At 38.6% G+C, this 17,353-nt stretch overlaps 1 protein-coding gene across 4 annotated transcripts in view; it reads left to right on the top strand.

Moving 5' to 3' along the window:
• Positions 1 to 17,353, top strand: part of RANBP17 (RAN binding protein 17) — a 438,613-nt gene that overhangs the window by 391,756 nt on the left and 29,504 nt on the right. For all 4 annotated transcript variants that reach the window (XM_002744545.7, XM_008990995.5, XM_078365784.1 and 1 more), the window contains one exon: positions 11,440 to 11,606. In XM_002744545.7, the coding sequence (XP_002744591.2) occupies positions 11,440 to 11,606 (167 nt within the window). The remainder of the gene's footprint in view (positions 1 to 11,439; positions 11,607 to 17,353) is intronic.

The following is a 17,353-nucleotide window of genomic DNA, read 5'->3' on the forward strand; positions in this document are numbered from 1 at the left end:
TAAAGAGCATCAACATAATGAAGAATCTACAACAACTAACAGGCAAAACAGCCACTTAGCATCAAAATGGCAGTATCAAATTCACACATAACAATATTAACCCTAAATGTAAATGGACTAAATGCACCAATCAAAAGACACAGACTGGAAAATTGGATAAAAATACAAAACCCATCAGTGTGCTGTATCCAGGAAACCCATCTCACATGCAAGGATACACAAAGGCTCAAAATAAAGGGATAGAGGAAGATTTACCAAGCAAATGGAGAGCAAAAAAAAGCAGGAGTTGCAATTCTCATCTCTGATAAAATAGACTTTAAAGCAACAAAGATCAAAAGAGACAAAGAAGGCCATTACATAATGGTAAAAGGATCGATACAACAAGAAGAGCTAACGATCCTGAACATATATGGACCCAATGCAGGAGCACCCATATACATAAGGCAAGTTCTTAATGACTTACAAAGAGACTTAGACTCCCACACAATAATAGTGTGAGACTTTAACACTCCACTGTCAATATTAGACAGATCAACCAGACAGAAAATCAACAAGGATATCCAGGGCTTGAACTCAGACCTGGAGCAAGCAAACCTGATAGACATTTACAGAACTCTCCACCCCAAATCCACAGAATACACATTCTTCTCAGCACCACATCACACCTACTCTAAAATTGACCACATAATTGGAAGTAAAGCACTGCTCAACAAATGCAAAACAACTGAAATCATAACAAACAGCCTCTCAGACCATAGTGCAATCAAGTTAGAACTCCGAATACAGAAACCGACCCAGAACCGCACAGCTTCATGGAAACTGAACAACTGGCTCTTGAATGTTGACTGGTAAACAATGAAATGAAGTCAGAAATAGAGAAGTTCTTCGAAACCAATGAGAATGAAGACACAACATGCCAGAACCTCTGGGACACATTTAAAGCAGTCTCTAGAGGAAAGTATATAGCAATAAGTGCCCATATGAGGAGAATGGAGAGATCCAAAATTGACACCCTATCGTCAAAATTGAAAGAGCTAGAGGAGCAAGATCAAAAACACTCAAAACCCAGCAGAAGACAAGAAATAACTAAGATCAGAGCTGAGCTGAAGGAGATTGAGACACGAAAAACCCTTCAAAAAATCAATAAATCCAAGAGCTGGTTTTTTGAAAAGATCAACAAAATAGACAGACCACTAGCCAGATTGCTTAAAAATAAAAGAATAACCAAATAGATGCAATAAAAAATGATAAAGGGGAAATCACCACAGACTCCACAGAAATTCAAACCATCATCAGAGAATATTACAAACAACTCTATGCACATAAACTAGTAAACCTGGAAGAAATGGATAAATTCCTGGACTCCTGCATCCTCCCAAGCCTAAACCAGGAGAAAGCTGAAACTATGAATAGACCAATAACAAGGTCAGAAGTCGAGGCAGCAGTTAAGAGCCTACCACTCAAAAAAAGCCCAGGTCCAGACAGATTCACAGCCGAATTCTACCAGACACACAAAGAGGAGCTGGTATCATTCCTTCTAAAACTATTTCAGACAATCCAAAAAGAAGCGAGCCTTCCCAAATCATTTTACGAGACCAACATCATTCTGATACCAAAACCCAGCAGAGACCCAACAAGAAAAGAAAACTTCAGGCCAATATCCATGATGAACATAGATGCAAAAATCTTCAATAAAATATTGGCAAGCCGATTGCAACAGCAAATCAAAAAACTTATTCATCATGATCAAGTAGGATTCATCCCGGGGATGCAAGGCTGGTTCAACATACGCAAGTCTATAAACGTAATTCACCACATAAACAGAACCAAAAACAAAAACCACATGATTATCTCAATTGATGCAGAGAAGGCATTTGACAAAATTCAACAGCCCTTTATGCTAAAAACCCTCAATAAAGTCAGTATCGATGGAATGTGTCTCAAAGTAATAAAAGCTATTTATGACAAACCAACAGCCAATATCATACTGAATGGGCAAAAACTGGAAGCATTCCCTTTGAAATCTGGCACTAGAAAAGGATGTCCTCTTTCACCACTCCTATTCAATATAGTACTGGAAGTTCTAGCCAGAGCAATCAGGCAAGAAAAAGAAATAAAGGGTATTTAAATAGGAAAGGTGGAAGCCAAATTGTCTCTATTTGCAGGTGACATGATAGTATACCTACAAGACCCCATCGCCTCAGCCCAAAAACTCCTGAAACTGATAAGCAGCTTCAGCAAAGTCTCAGGATATAAAATCAATGTGCAAAAATCACAAGCATTCGTCTACACCAATAACAGACTTAAAGAAAGCCAAATCAAGAACGAACTGCCATTCACAATTGCCACAAAAAGAATAAAATACCTTGGAATACAACTCACAAGGAACGTAAGGGACCTCTTCAAGGAGAACTACAAACCACTGCTCAACGAAATCAGAGAGGACACAAACAGATGGAGAAACATTCCATGTTCATGGTTAGGAAGAATTAATATCGTGAAAGTGGCTATACTGCCCAAAGTAATTTACAGAATCAACGCTATCCCCATCAAGCTACCATTGACTTTCTTCACAGAACTGGAAAAAACCACCATGAACTTCATATGGAACCAAAAGAGAGCCCGCATAGCCAAGTCAATTCTAAGCAAAAAGAACACAGCGGGGGGCATCACACTACCGGATTTCAAACTATACTACAAGGCTACAGTAATCAAAACAGCATAGTACTGGTACCAAAACAGAGATATAGACCAATGGAATAAAACAGAGACACCGGAGGCAACACAACATATCTACAACTATACAATCTTTGATAAACCTGACAAAAACCAGCAATGGGGAAAGGATTCCCTGTTTAACAAATGGTGTTGGGAAAACTGGCTAGCCATGTGCAGAAAGCAGAAACTGGACCCCTTCCTGACACCTTACACTAAAATTAACTCCAGATGGATTAAAGACTTAAACATAAGACCTGGCACGATAAAAACCCTAGAAGGAAATCTAGGCAAAACTATCCAGGACATAGGAGTAGGCAAGGACTTCGTGAACAAAACACCAAAAGCATTGGCAACAAAAGCCAAAATAGACCAATGGGACCTAATGAAACTCCACAGCTTCTGCACGGCTAAAGAAACAGTCACTAGAGTGAATCGGCAACTAACAGAATGGGAAAAAATTTTTGCAGTTTACCCATCTGACAAAGGGCTGATATCCAGAATTTACAAAGAACTCGAACAGATTTACAGGAAAAGAACAGACACTTTATGAAAGAAGACATATATGAGGCCAACAATCATGAAAAAATGCTCATCCTCACTGGTCATCAGAGAGATGCAAATCAAAACCACACTGAGATACCATCTCACGCCAGTTAGAATGGCGATCATTAAAAAATCTGGAGACAACAGATGCTGGAGAGGATGTGGAGAAAAAGGAACACTTTTACACTGTTGGTGGGAGTGTAAATTAGTTCAACCATTGTGAAAGACAGTGTGGCGATTCCTCAAGGCCTTAGAAATAGAAATTCCATTTGACCCAGCAATCCCATTACTGGGTATATATCCAAAAGACTATAAATCGTTCTACTATAAGGACACATGTACACGAATGTTCATTGCAGCACTGTTTACAATAGCAAAGACCTGGAATCAACCCAAATGCCCATTGATAATAGACTGCATTGGAAAAATGTGGCACATATACACCATGGAATATTATTCAGCAATCAGAAATGATGAGTTTGTGTCGTTTGTAGGGACATGGATGAATCTGGGGAACGTCATCCTCAGCAAACTGACACAAGAACAGAAAATGAAACACCGCATATTCTCACTCATAGGCGGGTGATGAAAAATGAGAACACATGGACACAGAAAGGGGAGTACTAAACACTGGGTTCTATTGGGGGGAAAAGGGGAGAGCCAGTGGGAGGGGGAGGTGGGGAGGGATAGCCTGGGGAGAAATGCCAAATGTGGGTGAAGGGGAGAAGCAAAGCAAAGCACACTGCCATGTGCGTACCTACGCAACGGTCTTGCACGCTCTGCTCATGTACCCCAAAACCTAAAATCCAATTAAAAAAAAGAAAATAGACACATGGACCAACGGAACAGAACAGATAGCCCAGAAATAAAGTCACATACAGCCAACCAATCTTCAACAAAGCTGATAAGAATACACAATGGGGAAAGGACAGTCTCCAATAAAATGGTGCTGGAATAATTGCATAGCCACATGCAGAAGAATGAAAATGGACCCCTATCTCACCACATATAAAAATAAACTCAAAGTGGATTAAAGACTTAAAGATAAAGCCCAAAACTGTTAAAAAAAAAAATACTAAAAGAAAACCTAGGGAGGACTCTTCTGAACATTGATCTAGGCAAAAAATTTATGACAAAGACCTCAAAAGCACAGACAACAAAAACAGAAATAGACAAATGGGCTTAATCTAAAAAGATTCTGAATCACAAAATAAATAACCAACAGAGAGAGTAAACAGACAACCTGTTGAACAGGAGAAATATTTATAAGTTATTCATCTAACAGATCAACATCCAGAATATATGAGGAACTCAATTCAATAGGAAAATACAAATAATTCCCTTTAAAACTGGACAAATAACATGAATAGGCATTTCTCAAAAGAAGATATGCAGATAGCCAATATGTATGTGAAAAAATGTTCAACATCACTAATCATCAGAGAAATGCAAATCAAAACCACAATGAGATGCCATCTTACCCCAGTCAGAATGGCTGTTATTAAAATGACAAAAAAGAACAGATATTGTCAAAGATGCAGAGAAAAGGAAACTTATACACGGTTGGTGGGAATGTAAAGTAATACAGCCACTGTGGAAAAAAGTATGGAGATTTCTCAAAAAACTAAAAATAGAATTACTATCAATCCAGCAGTGCTACTACTGGGAGTATACCCAAAGGAAAATAAGTCAGTATATCACAGGGATGCCTCACTCACATGTTTATTAGATCAATATTCACAGTAGCAAAGATAGAATCAACCTAAGTAGCCATCAACAGATGAATGGACAAAGAAAATGTGGTATATATACACAATGGAATACTGTCCAGCCATTAAAAAAATAATGAAATAATGTATTTTGTAGCAACATGGATGGAACTGGAGGTCTTTATCTTAAGTGAAATAAGCCAGGCACAGAAAGACAGATATCACATGTTCTCATTCATATGTGGGAGCTAAAAATTTAATAACATGGAGGTAGAGAATGGAACGATAGATAACAAGGGTCAGGCATGGTGGTTCATGCCCGTAATCCCAGCACTTTGGGAGGCTGATGTGGGAGGATCACTTGATGTAAGGAGTTTGAGACCAGCCTGGCCAACATGGTGAAACCTTATCTCTACTAAAAGTACAAAAATTAACTGGGTATGGTAGTGGGGTGCCTGTAATCCCAGCTACTCAGGAGGCTGAAGCAGAAGAATGGCTTGAACCTGGGAGGAGGTGGAGGTTGCGATGAACTGAGATTGCGCACTGCACTCTGGGTGATAGAGCGAGATTCTGTCTCAAAAATAAATATATAAAATACAAAAATTAGGCCAGGCGCGGTGCCGGAACGCCTATAATCCCAGCTACTCAGGGAGGCTGAGGCAGGAGAATCACTTGAACCCGGAAGGCAGAGGTTGCAGTAAGCCAAGATCATGCCACTGCACTGCAGCCTAGGTGACAGAGTGAGACTACGTCTCAAAAAAAAAAAAAATTATCTGGGTGTGGTGGTGCACACACCTGTGGTTGCACCTACTCGGGAGGCTGATGTAGGAGAATAGCTTAAACCCGGAGGCAGAGATTGCAGTGAGCCAAGATCTCTTCTCCACTGCATTCCAGCCTGGGCAACAGAGGGAGTCTCTGTCTCAAAAAAACAAAAAAGAAAAAAAATAGATAACAGAGACTGGAAATGGGGGAAAGGGAAAGGATGAAGAGAAGTAGGTTAAAATATACAAACATGCAGATGGAAGGAAAAATTCAATGTTGGATAGCAGAGTGGGGTGACTATAGCTAAGAAAAATGTATTATAGTCAGGTGAGAGACACCCTAAGTACCGAAATTTGATCAGAAAGCATTATATACATGTAACAAAGCTTCACATGTACCCTATAAATTTGCACAAATTTAAAAAACAAAATGGGGTGATGGATAGAGAGTGTCTAAATGCAGCTATTTTAGAACTGATGGAGGAAGACCTCTAAGATTGGTCATAGCAGGAATGGGTGCATTTCGAGCAGAAGTAAAGGATAGCCTAAAAACCTAAACAAGAAAAGCAAGCAAGAAGTTGAACCAACTACGAACTACTAGATCATGTCCCATGAAGTTCATTATTAATACAACTTATATAAAGAATAAAAGAGGATATGTTGTTATTCTGAACACATTATTGAATGGGATGTCCTGTGGTATGAATGTGAGAGTGACACACATTTAGGAAATATTTAGAACTTAGAGATATTATGCATTAGTTTCACCTCCCACATCCCCCAAAAAAGACAAAAAAAAAAAAAAAACTAAAGAGAGAAGAGAGCTTTGTGGTTTAAGGGATTGAAATAGCCAGGAAAACAAATGGGAAGGGAAAAACTTCTATGTGCTGGGTGCTGTGTTACAGTTTTCAGACACTTAATCTTAAAGCCATACCTTACAAAGTAGGCAATATGAATCACATTTTACAAAGGTACACCTGAAGCTCAGAGAAGTCAAACATCTCGGAAATAATACATTCAAACCTACACTCACCCCTTTCCAAAACCACTGCACCACCCAAATAGGCCTTTTGTCTCTGAAATCACCCTTCAGATTGTATTTTTCTAAGACCTTCGTTCTTTGTGTTGTGGTGACAAGTTTTGAGCTGAAGGCAGATTTCAGCTCAGCCTCATTCTCCCTGACTCTCGGTTAAGCAATTCTTTCCTATGCAGTTATCTTTTCAGCACTGCTTTCAGTGATGGGTCTGAGTGAGCAGTAGGCTATTAATGATGCATGTGTTTCCTGTAGCAACTGGCTTCAGGAGAAGGAGAGCACTTGATAGTTTTCAGTGCCAAACTACAAGTTGCTAAAGAGGACAAATGCCAATTTGGCTTAAAAATTATTTCCAAAATTACAGATGTAAGCTTTTTAAAAATATTTTAAACACCAAGAACTGGGACAAAATATGAAAATTTGTGACTTCTGCCTATCTTTTATGTCTGGAAAGTATCATTATTTGAATCTCACATAGTAGCTTGAGCTGCAAATAAAGAAAACCAATAGTTATACATAGTCTTCAGCACCATTCATTCTGTTTTTGACTAAATGCCCTGTTATCCTTACAATTCCACACTTTAAAATCTGCCCTGAAATAACATTTATCTTTTTCAAAATCCTCAACCATAAATCAACCATAATGGAAGCTCTTCTTGCTTTTATCGCAAGGATATATGCTCCAATCTTTGTGTGTAAAGTGTTTACCTGGCTTTTTCACAGCTGACTCAGTAGATTGGAACCTTTTAATGCAAACTGCATGGCATGTGGTCACCAAATCTATGTGAAGTCTTTATAATTTTATATGATTGATAGCATATTGCTCTTCACTGGTGAAGGGAACCATATCTGCTTCCTGCTTATCTTTGTAGATGTCAAGTTACTTAATCCATTTACTTTCATGATTGGGACTTCAAATGTAGAAATATGAAGGAAAAGAGAAAAGCAACCAGGCTCAACAAGTCCATGTCTGACTCTTAGGCCTAGACATTTTCCACTATGCTATTCTACGTCCCAGAGTTATAAAACCAAAGCTCCCTTTTCTACAAAGTAACCCAGTTAGTAGGGAGAGATGAAGAATAAATAAATTAATCAGTTATTTGATTAATCAGTCAAATGCCATGTCTTTAGGAGGGGGAAAAAAAGCTCTATTTTTGGCTTTTATTATTTTTTAATTGGTGCATGATACGTTTATATATTTACAGGGTAACTTGTGATATTTTGATATATGTGTTGTATAATGACCATTTAGGGTATCCATCACTGCAAATATTTATCATTTCTTTGGGTTGGGAACATTCAAAATCTGCTCTTTTAGCTACTTGAAAATATGTAACAAATTGTTCATTATAGTCACCTTATTAGTGCTATGGAACACTACAACTTATTCCTCTTATCTAGCTATACTTTTGTATCCATTTACCAACCTTTGGAAAAGCTCATTTGTAGTTCCACAGTTTTCCAAAACTGTGGTCCATGGCTGTCTTTTAGACCTGCATTCAACCCCTCATCCCTCATGATCCCAGATAAGCTACAGTTTTCCTCTGTGTTAAATACATATGACTGTATTTCAAAACTTGCCCCAAAACTTCCCTCTTTCTATTTTCCATGATATTTCCCTCTAAAGTGATATATGTGAGTTTTTAAACTATAGTGTTATATCAATGCTAGGTATTATTACTAAACACAACTCAAGACCTTCTAAGAAAACTTTCTGAGGTCAGCTTTAGCTACTCATTCTTTAATTAATTCTGCTGATATTTCACCTCTAATCTATGTCAGGCAAACATATGTCTCAGAACCTCAGAGATGAATAAGATGAATAAGAAACTACTCCCTTAGGAAGTTTATAATCTGCTTCCCAACCCTACTCTCTTAGTCTACTTCTCCTCTTGAGTCTACCTATTCACCATTTTAATTGTTGCCCTTGTTGACTGTTTTTCTTACTAATCATAAACGCCCAGGGATCATGTCCAAATGTTGTTGTTAGCCATAAAATGTGGGCTGTGTCATGCTGATTCAAAACCAGGGACTTCTGATAAGCAACTTAATCTCTAAGCTTCAGTTTTCTCTTTTGAAATGCAAATTATACTTACTATACAAAGTAGTTGTTACAAGTGAGATCATAATTTTAGTGTACAAAGGAGATAATAAATGATTGCTCTGTCATCACTTACTTGTCAATAACACCTGTGTTAACCTTCCAGATTAGATGTAAATGTCTCAGTCCACTACTGGATACCCTCAGATAAGACCCTCAATCTGCTCTGTCAGCCTTCTCTTACGTCTCCTCTACACATTTGCTCTCTCAAAACAAAAGTTCTATATAGGTTTTTTTGTTTTTGTTTTTGTTTTTGAGACAGAGTCTCGCTCTGTCTCCAGGTGCCAGGCTGGACTGCAGTGGCGGGATCTTGGCTCACTGCAACCTCCACCTCCCAGGTTCAAGCAGTTCTCCTGCCTCAGCCTCCTGAGTAGCTGGGACTACAGGCGCATGCCACCACACCCAGCTTATTTTTGTATTTTTAACAGAGACAGGGTTTCACCATATTGGCCAGGATAGTCTCAATCTCTTGACCTCGTGATCTGCCCACCTCGGCCTCCCAAAGTGATGAGATTACAGGTGTGAGCCACCATGCCCAGCCTACTTCTTGAATATACCCTTCTGTTTTTTACCATAAAGCAAACTAGTAGTTACTGCCATTTTTTGAGTGCCCATTGTGATTTAAGAAGGTGTTTTAGCCTAGACATGGTAGCACATGTCTATAATCCCAGCACTTTAGGACGCCGAGGCTAGCAGATTGCTTGAGCTCAGGATTTCATTGCCTGAGCAAAATGACAAAACTCTATCTCTACAAAAAATACAAAAAGTAGCCAGGCATGGTGGTGCACACCCACAGTTGCAGCTATTTGGGAGGCTGAGGTGGGAGGATTGCTTGAGCTCAGGAGGTCAAGGCCAAGGTCAGTGAGCCAAGATCACATCTCTTCACTCCAGCCTGGGTGACAGAGTGAGACCCTATCTCAACAACAACAAAAAGGTGTTTGGTGCTTACATACATTTTTGCTTATTACCTAGTTTTAATATAGTGGTTAAGAATAGAAATCCAGAAAAAAACAAATATCATATGTTCCCATTTACAAGTGGGAGCTAAGCTATGAGAACACAAAGGCATGAGAATGATACAGTGGACTTTGGGGACTCAGGTATAAGGAAGGTTGGAGATAAAGGATAAAAGACTACACATTGGGTACAGAGTACACTGCTTGGTTGATGGGTGCACCAAAATCTCAGAAATTACCACTTAGGAACATACTCATGTAATCAAAAACCACCTATTCCCCAAAAATTATTGGAATAAAAAAATTAAAAATACAATAAAATTTTTTAAAAGAGTAGAGATCCAGAGTCTAACTCCTTATTTTCATAGCTTAGCTGTGTGACATGGGACAAGACACTTAAGCGCTCTAAAACTCAGTGTCCTCATCCGTAAATGGAGATAATAACAGTAACTATTATAGTGCTGTGAGAATTAAAAATAATAACTTAATAAATAAATAAATAATTTGAATTAGGCAGATTTTTCCATTTGTGACCTTAACAACTGTATAAAGCAGTTAACACAGTAACTCATAGTAAGCTCTTAATAAATGTCAGCTATTTTTATTACTAATGAACTTCTTGTCATTTTCTTCTCATTCAACTCTGCAAGTCTCTTACAAATGGTGAAAGAAAGTGAAGTAGCTCTTTCAGATCAGCAACACAGCAAGTAATTGGCAATGATGGGACTTGAAACCAGAACTGTCTGGCTCCAAAGTCCGTATATTTCCCACCATACCGTTGCCTTGTGCTAATCCCCCTACCTGAAAAGTATCCTTCCTTATGTCTAACTGGAATAATCTTTTGATACCCATATCAGGTGCTACCTCCTTCACCAGACTCTCCTTGATCCGCATGTAAATGTGATCTCTCCCTCAAAATCCTCAATTTGTCATTTTTATACAGCATTATCCTACAGTGGCTTGCACATTAAACCATGAGTGTTTTGACACCTGGACAGGGTTAGACCTCTGTTTCCTGTAAAACAGAGACCTTACACTAAGGAGATACTTAATAAACAGTCACTTGAACTGAACAGAGGTTGTTAAGGTCACAAATGGAAAAATCTGCCTAATTCAAATTATTTATGTATGTGTCTCTAGGCCAGGCCCTATAATAGACACTGGGTTCAAAGAGTTATATAAGACAGATTCCTGGCCAGGTATGACGTGGCTCTCGCCTGTAATCCCAGCACTTTGGGAGGCTGAGGCAGGTGGATCATCTGAGGTCAGGAGTTCAAGACCAGCCTGGCCAACAAGGAGAAACCCCGTCTCTACTGAAGATACAAAAATAGCCAGGTGGCGGGCACCTGTAATTTCAGCTACTCAGGAGGCTGATGCAGGAGAATGGCTTGAACCCAGGAGGCAGAGGTTGCAGTGAACCGAGATCATACCATTGCACTCCAGTAATGACAATAATAAAACTCCGTTTCAAAAAAAAAAATCCTGCCCTCAAAGAACTTGCAATTTGATGAAAGCACTTTGAAATCAGGAAGTAATTATGTTTAATGGAGCCATTATATAATCAAATGGAGCAAAAACTTGAGTGATGCAAATGAATTCTTATTTATTATTTGTACAGATACAGTTGTCTCCTCCAGCTGCTGTACCAGTTTAGACTACATCGTCACCTACCTCTTCAAGCACATAGCAAAAGAGGGCAAGAAGCCACTTCGATGCAGAGAGGCTACGCAGGCTGGTCAGAGACTATTTCATTTTATGCAGCAAAACCCAGATGTCCTGCAGCAGGTAACTGGTGGTTGGTCACCTAGCTTAAGAAACAAAGGTTCCCAGGAGCCATACCTGGCCCTGAATATATCTTAGAGTAGCTGGTCTTGCCAAGACTTTTTACCAGTTATTATCTGGGAGTATTTTCCTTGTAAGTGGGAAAAAATACAGGCCTTAGGATTACCCACCCTCAAGAAATACCTGGGTTGTTCATCTCACCTCAGTGGAGCTAGAATTCAAAAGGGGATAGTTTTTCCAGAGGCCTGAGAAAGACAAAACTGGAACTGAAAACAGCCTCTGATTTCTCCCCTGGAGTCTCTGATAATGTCATCTGAAGTTTGCCTTGTGAATACTCTTATATACTGGGAAATTACAATTTGCTGGGATCCTAGTGTATTTCAGGTAGCTTGCTAGGAACTTTTCATTCATCACATTATAGTTGGTATTTTTCCCATTTTAAAATGAGAAATCTTGGTTCAGATAGGTTAGGTAATATGTCCAGTAACATTTAACTAACAAGTAATAAAGCTGCAGTTTGTTTACTTTCTAATGTATTTTCTAACTAGCTAATGGGTTAGGTCCAAGTTTAATACCATTTTTAAAAACTCACTTGTGCAAATCACAGTAACGGCATGCATAAGAAATGAATATTGCAAGGTGCAGTACCTGAAGTACCAGCTGCTCCAGAGGCAGAGGCAGGAGGATTGCTTAAGCCCAGAAGTCAAGACCAGCCTAGGCAACATAGCAAGACCCCATCTCTAAAAAAGAAAATTTAAAAACTTAAAAATATACATGCCAAAAATATTTCAAAGAGAACAATACTATTTTTTATGGCCATGCCATGACTATATTTTCTTTTCTTTTCTTTTTTTTTTTTGGAGACAGGGTCTCACTCTATCACCCATGCTATAGTGCAGTGGTACGATCTGGGCTCACTGCAGCCTCTGCCTCTGCCTCTCAGGGGCTCATGCGATCCTCCCACCTCAGCCTCTTCCTGAGTAGCTGAGGCTATAGGTGCACACCACCACATCCAGCTAATTTTTTTTTACTTTTTTTGTAGAGACAGGGTTTTTGCCACATTGCCCAGGTTGGTTTTGAACTCCTGATTACAAACAGTTCTCTCACCTCAGCCTCCCAAGGTATTGAGATTACAGGTGTGAGCCACTGTGCCTGGCCCCATCACATATTTTCTAATTCCACTAAATTTGGAAAGTATCTTCATCCTGTTTTCAGTTGTTTTCTTTTGCCAAATTCTATCCATAATAGTTTGTAATTTGAAAATGTAAACACTTCAATAGTGTGTTGCTATATGACCATTAGGGACCAAATGTTGGCTGGGCATAGTGGCTCACATCTGTAATCCCAGCACTTTGGGAGACCAAGGCAGGTGGATCATGAGGTCAGGAGTTCGAGACCAACCTGGCCAATATGGTGAAATCTCGTCTCTACTAAAAATGCAAAATTTAGCGGAGCGTGGTGGCACGTGCCTGCAGTCCCAGCAACTCAGGAGACTGAGGCAGGAGAATCACCTGATCCTGCGAAGCAGAGGTTGCAGTGAGCTAAGATCATACCACTGCACCCCAGCCTGGGCAACAAAGCGAGACTCTCTCAGAAAAAAAAAAAAAGAAAAGAAAATGTCACTCTATATCAGTAAATGATGAAGATAGAATGAGAGACAGCTATGAAAGAAGTTTCCTTCCTGGCTGTCATTTTTGCTGATATTTAAATGAAATTATGTGAACTTTATTCATGGTAATGTTTCAATTAACCAGTTATTTTCCAGGGATAATTGATGTCATTCATATTTTGTGTAACTAGGCAAAGGGTTGTAGACCTATAACTATTTGGTGTGACCCTGGAACTGTTATAACATCTTGGTAATATAAAGGCAAAAGGAAGGTACCTCACATTTAGTGAGAATTTATTATGTGCCAGGTTCAAGAGCTATTAAGATTCATAAGAAATAATTTCTCTCCTTACAAAATGTCTTGTCATGGGACAAAGAGACAAGTAACTCACAGTTATTTGATAATTTCATTAATATAGTGACGACAAAGAAAGTAAAATACAAGGGGAATGTTGTCAGAGAATTCTCCTCATTTAGACCCCACAACCACCCTGAAAAGTGGATGACAGCATCCCCATTGTACAGATGAAAAAACCAAGGTACAGAGAGATCAACTGGAAAGTGGTAGAGTTGGAATTTGAACCAAGGTCTGTTTGACTCAAAAGTCCAAGTCCTTACTACTCACCCCATTGATATTCAAGGCAAGGATAATATCTCAGATTCACCTGGAATGGCTTTTCATTTTACATTCTGTCAAAATGTCAGTGCGTCTCTCCTCCCTCCCTACCGCACCCAAATGCAGTAGCCACTGGTACTGGTGGGAGTGTGTCACAGCCCTCATATGTTTTGCATGGAGAAGGTTGAGGATCACTGGCTTAGAGCATGTCCCCACTGAAAAAAAAAAAAAAAATATTCACAGATTGGCTAGGAGTTAGACCCGGCCTTTACCTACCCCACCATGGCAAGGGACTAATCCACCACCAAATCACTGCTGCCAGCACTCAGCCATAATCACAGTATTGTCCCACAAACTTTGGCAGAAACTTTTAAGTTGGTAGAAAATTTTAGCAAAAATCAATAGGCTATGGCCCTAGACAAAATACTATCAGATTTTGCAAAGCAAGTAATGTGGTTGAGCAGGAGACAAATCAAGTTTGTCTTTACTCAGAATTACCGTGCATTTGTTGGTTTAAGTAATTTCTGTGTGTTAATAATACTTGGTAATCCTTCACTTTATAGCATATGACTAAGTAGTGATATATCTTTATTAACAGTGGAATACATTCTATTTATTTGGAATGTAGGCTTTCAGATAGCATTTTAAATATTAATGACTGGGCTCTGGTAGTCAGCATAAATATGATTTGCATTAGCACTAGGTTATATCATCTTGAGTGCCTCTGATGTCAGCTATTAGGTATAGTAATATCTGACATCATCTCCTTAGGTCACTGACAACTTTGACCTCTATTCTTATGCACAGTTTCTGTCGTCTCAAAAGCTCTTTTGAATTGATTTGAAATTTTGACTCTTCCCTTTATGAGGCAGTAAAATTGATAATTATTCAGATGGGAACAGAGCACTGAGTGAAAAATCAATTCCACCCGCTCTCTGCTGCGTATAAAATTACTTCTGAGTCGGCTGGACTGAACGGATGGCCAGAGTAAAAGCAGCAGGCAGGAGTAGTGGGAAGAATTAGCTGGACAGAACTAATAGCCTGAAGGGATGGACTTGAAAAAGAGGGAGTGGGCCAGTTGGGGGTTTTTATGAGCAGGGATGGGTCCCATTGATCATCTGTTTACATCAGCTTCCCGAGACCTTATAAATCAGCCCTGAAGAGCAGCAGAAACCAAGATTCAGCCTGTTACCAGTGGGATTTTGTATTGGATTATTTTCATTTTCACACTCAGATGAAAAGTGAGCCATTGATTATTCATTGGTTGCCCATTAAATGCTGTTTTTTATAGATGATTTGCCTATCACAGAAGGTAATGAACAAGGTTGCTGCTTCATAACTTGAGGTTTCAGTTTTCAAGGCATCTGTGTCGGTTAAGTAATGCCTAACCCTATTAAAAGGAATGGATTACAAATTGCTTAACAGTGCTGAAAAACTAGACCCTAATGACTAATTGTGCTTAGAGTTTAGAGAGGGTTTGTCAGCTCTTTAAACTAAACTGATGCAATGATACTGCAATTATTTACTAGTTTGAACTGTTTTTCCCCCCAACCTGGGCCCATTTTGCTGGAAGCATAATTGCATGAGGAATGTTAATTCCAAATTGCAAAAGTTATCTCCTCAAGCTTCCATAGTAAAGGAAGCATGAACCTACATAATGCCTTTCCAGCATCCTTGCAGGCCTTTCCATTTGTATGTAGCAGCCTGAGAAAGCTATTTTAAGTGCCTCTCACCTGGAAATTTGTTTATTATGCCCTGCTACGTGGCTTTAAATCTTCAATATTTTTTAAAATGTTCTCCAAATAAGCCATTTTTTGTATTTTGCAAACAACTGTAACTTTGCAAGCATGAAAATTTAGTCTGTATGAAGATCCACGTAAGTGAATCTATTTAAAGTAAAAATGATTGCTTCACCAGCATTGCTTTGACCTAACACTTGAAAAAAACCCAGTTTACATAAATTAAGGTAGAAAATTCCCCAAGCATTTTTATGTTATTGGAAGGCTAAACTAAAAATTTAAGGAGAGACCAACAGTAACAGTGAGCAGATTACTAATTACTACTCATCAGTCGCAGACAAGACATGGATCTGCTACAGTAATTCAGAAGACAAAATTTCAGAAGTTTCATCACCAGTCATTAAGTATTTGTATCTATAACTGAATTTATTTTATGCACATCTATTTATCTCTTTTGCTCAACTGTACTGAAATCCAAAAGAAATTCTAATTGTGATTTTCTTTCTCTTTTTTCCTCCTTCCTTTTTATGTTATTTATTATTTATTTATTTATTTGCTAACATGGCATTTAACTACATTGTGAAGAGCTGTCAGGAGTGATAAAAATCATACTTCAGTAGGGACTTAAGCTGAAAGAACATTCACCCTTTTCCTCAATCAGTCAGTCAATCAATGAAAATTGCTTTTGTATAGTGCTCTTCATGACATGCATCCCAAAGTGAATTACAGCAAAAGGGAAATCATCTGCTCTTTTTTCATTTCTGTGTTTAGACTGAAACGATATTGCTCAACATTTTGACATACTATACAAGACATCTTTCATACTTAAGATTCCATTCCATAATACTAAGTAGGAGAAAATGCAGTCTCATATTTAACTGGTGTTGAGATTTTGGCCTACAGAACCTTAGCAAGACTCTTACAGTCAAAAACATTTAAGCAGATGAAATATAGTCATATCTCTTATCCTCTTAAAAAGAATCGTCAGATTTTCTAATGTTAATAAAGACATTTCCAGTGATCCTTAAATAAAAAGCATGCTCTTCATGTAACCCATTAGCTCAATCTGGTTGATTTACAACTTTATTCTCAATAATACAGCAGTATATTGATATCAAAAACAAGCTGAAAGAACAATCACAACTAGATCAGGTAATAACAGATTTAAAAGGTTTAGAGGAAGCCAAGGATATGTCATTAGAGACTGAAATTGGAAAATAGGCACTCAAATTCTGTAACAGAATTTTTGCACATGGTGTTACAGTCTTGGTATTAACAGCAAATTGGTACATATACATAGTGGGAAGAAAAATAATATTGGCAAAATGTAAGTGCTTCTATTCTCAATAGCAAAGACATGAAATCAACTGAAATGCCCATCAGTAGTTGACTGGATAGAGAAAATGTGGTACATATATACACCATGGAATACTACACAGCCATAAAGAAGAAAGTGATCATGTCCTTTGCAGCAACGTGGATGGAGCTGGAGGTTATTATGCTAAATGAACTAACACAGAAACAGAAAACTAAATACAGCATGTTCTCACTTATAAGTGGGAGCTACAGACTGAGTACACATGGACATGAAGGGAACAACAGATACCGGGGCCTACTTAAGAGTGGAGAGTTGGAGGATGGTGAAGATCAAAAAACTACCTATTGGGGGTACTGTGCTTATTACCTGGGTGAAAAGTAATCGGTACACCAGACCCCTGTGACATGCAATTTACCTATATAACAAACCTGTCCATGTACGCCAAACCTAAAATAAAAGTTCTAAAAT

Source organism: Callithrix jacchus, chromosome 2 (genome assembly GCF_049354715.1).
Source record: "Callithrix jacchus isolate 240 chromosome 2, calJac240_pri, whole genome shotgun sequence".
Lineage (NCBI taxonomy): Eukaryota > Metazoa > Chordata > Mammalia > Primates > Cebidae > Callithrix > Callithrix jacchus.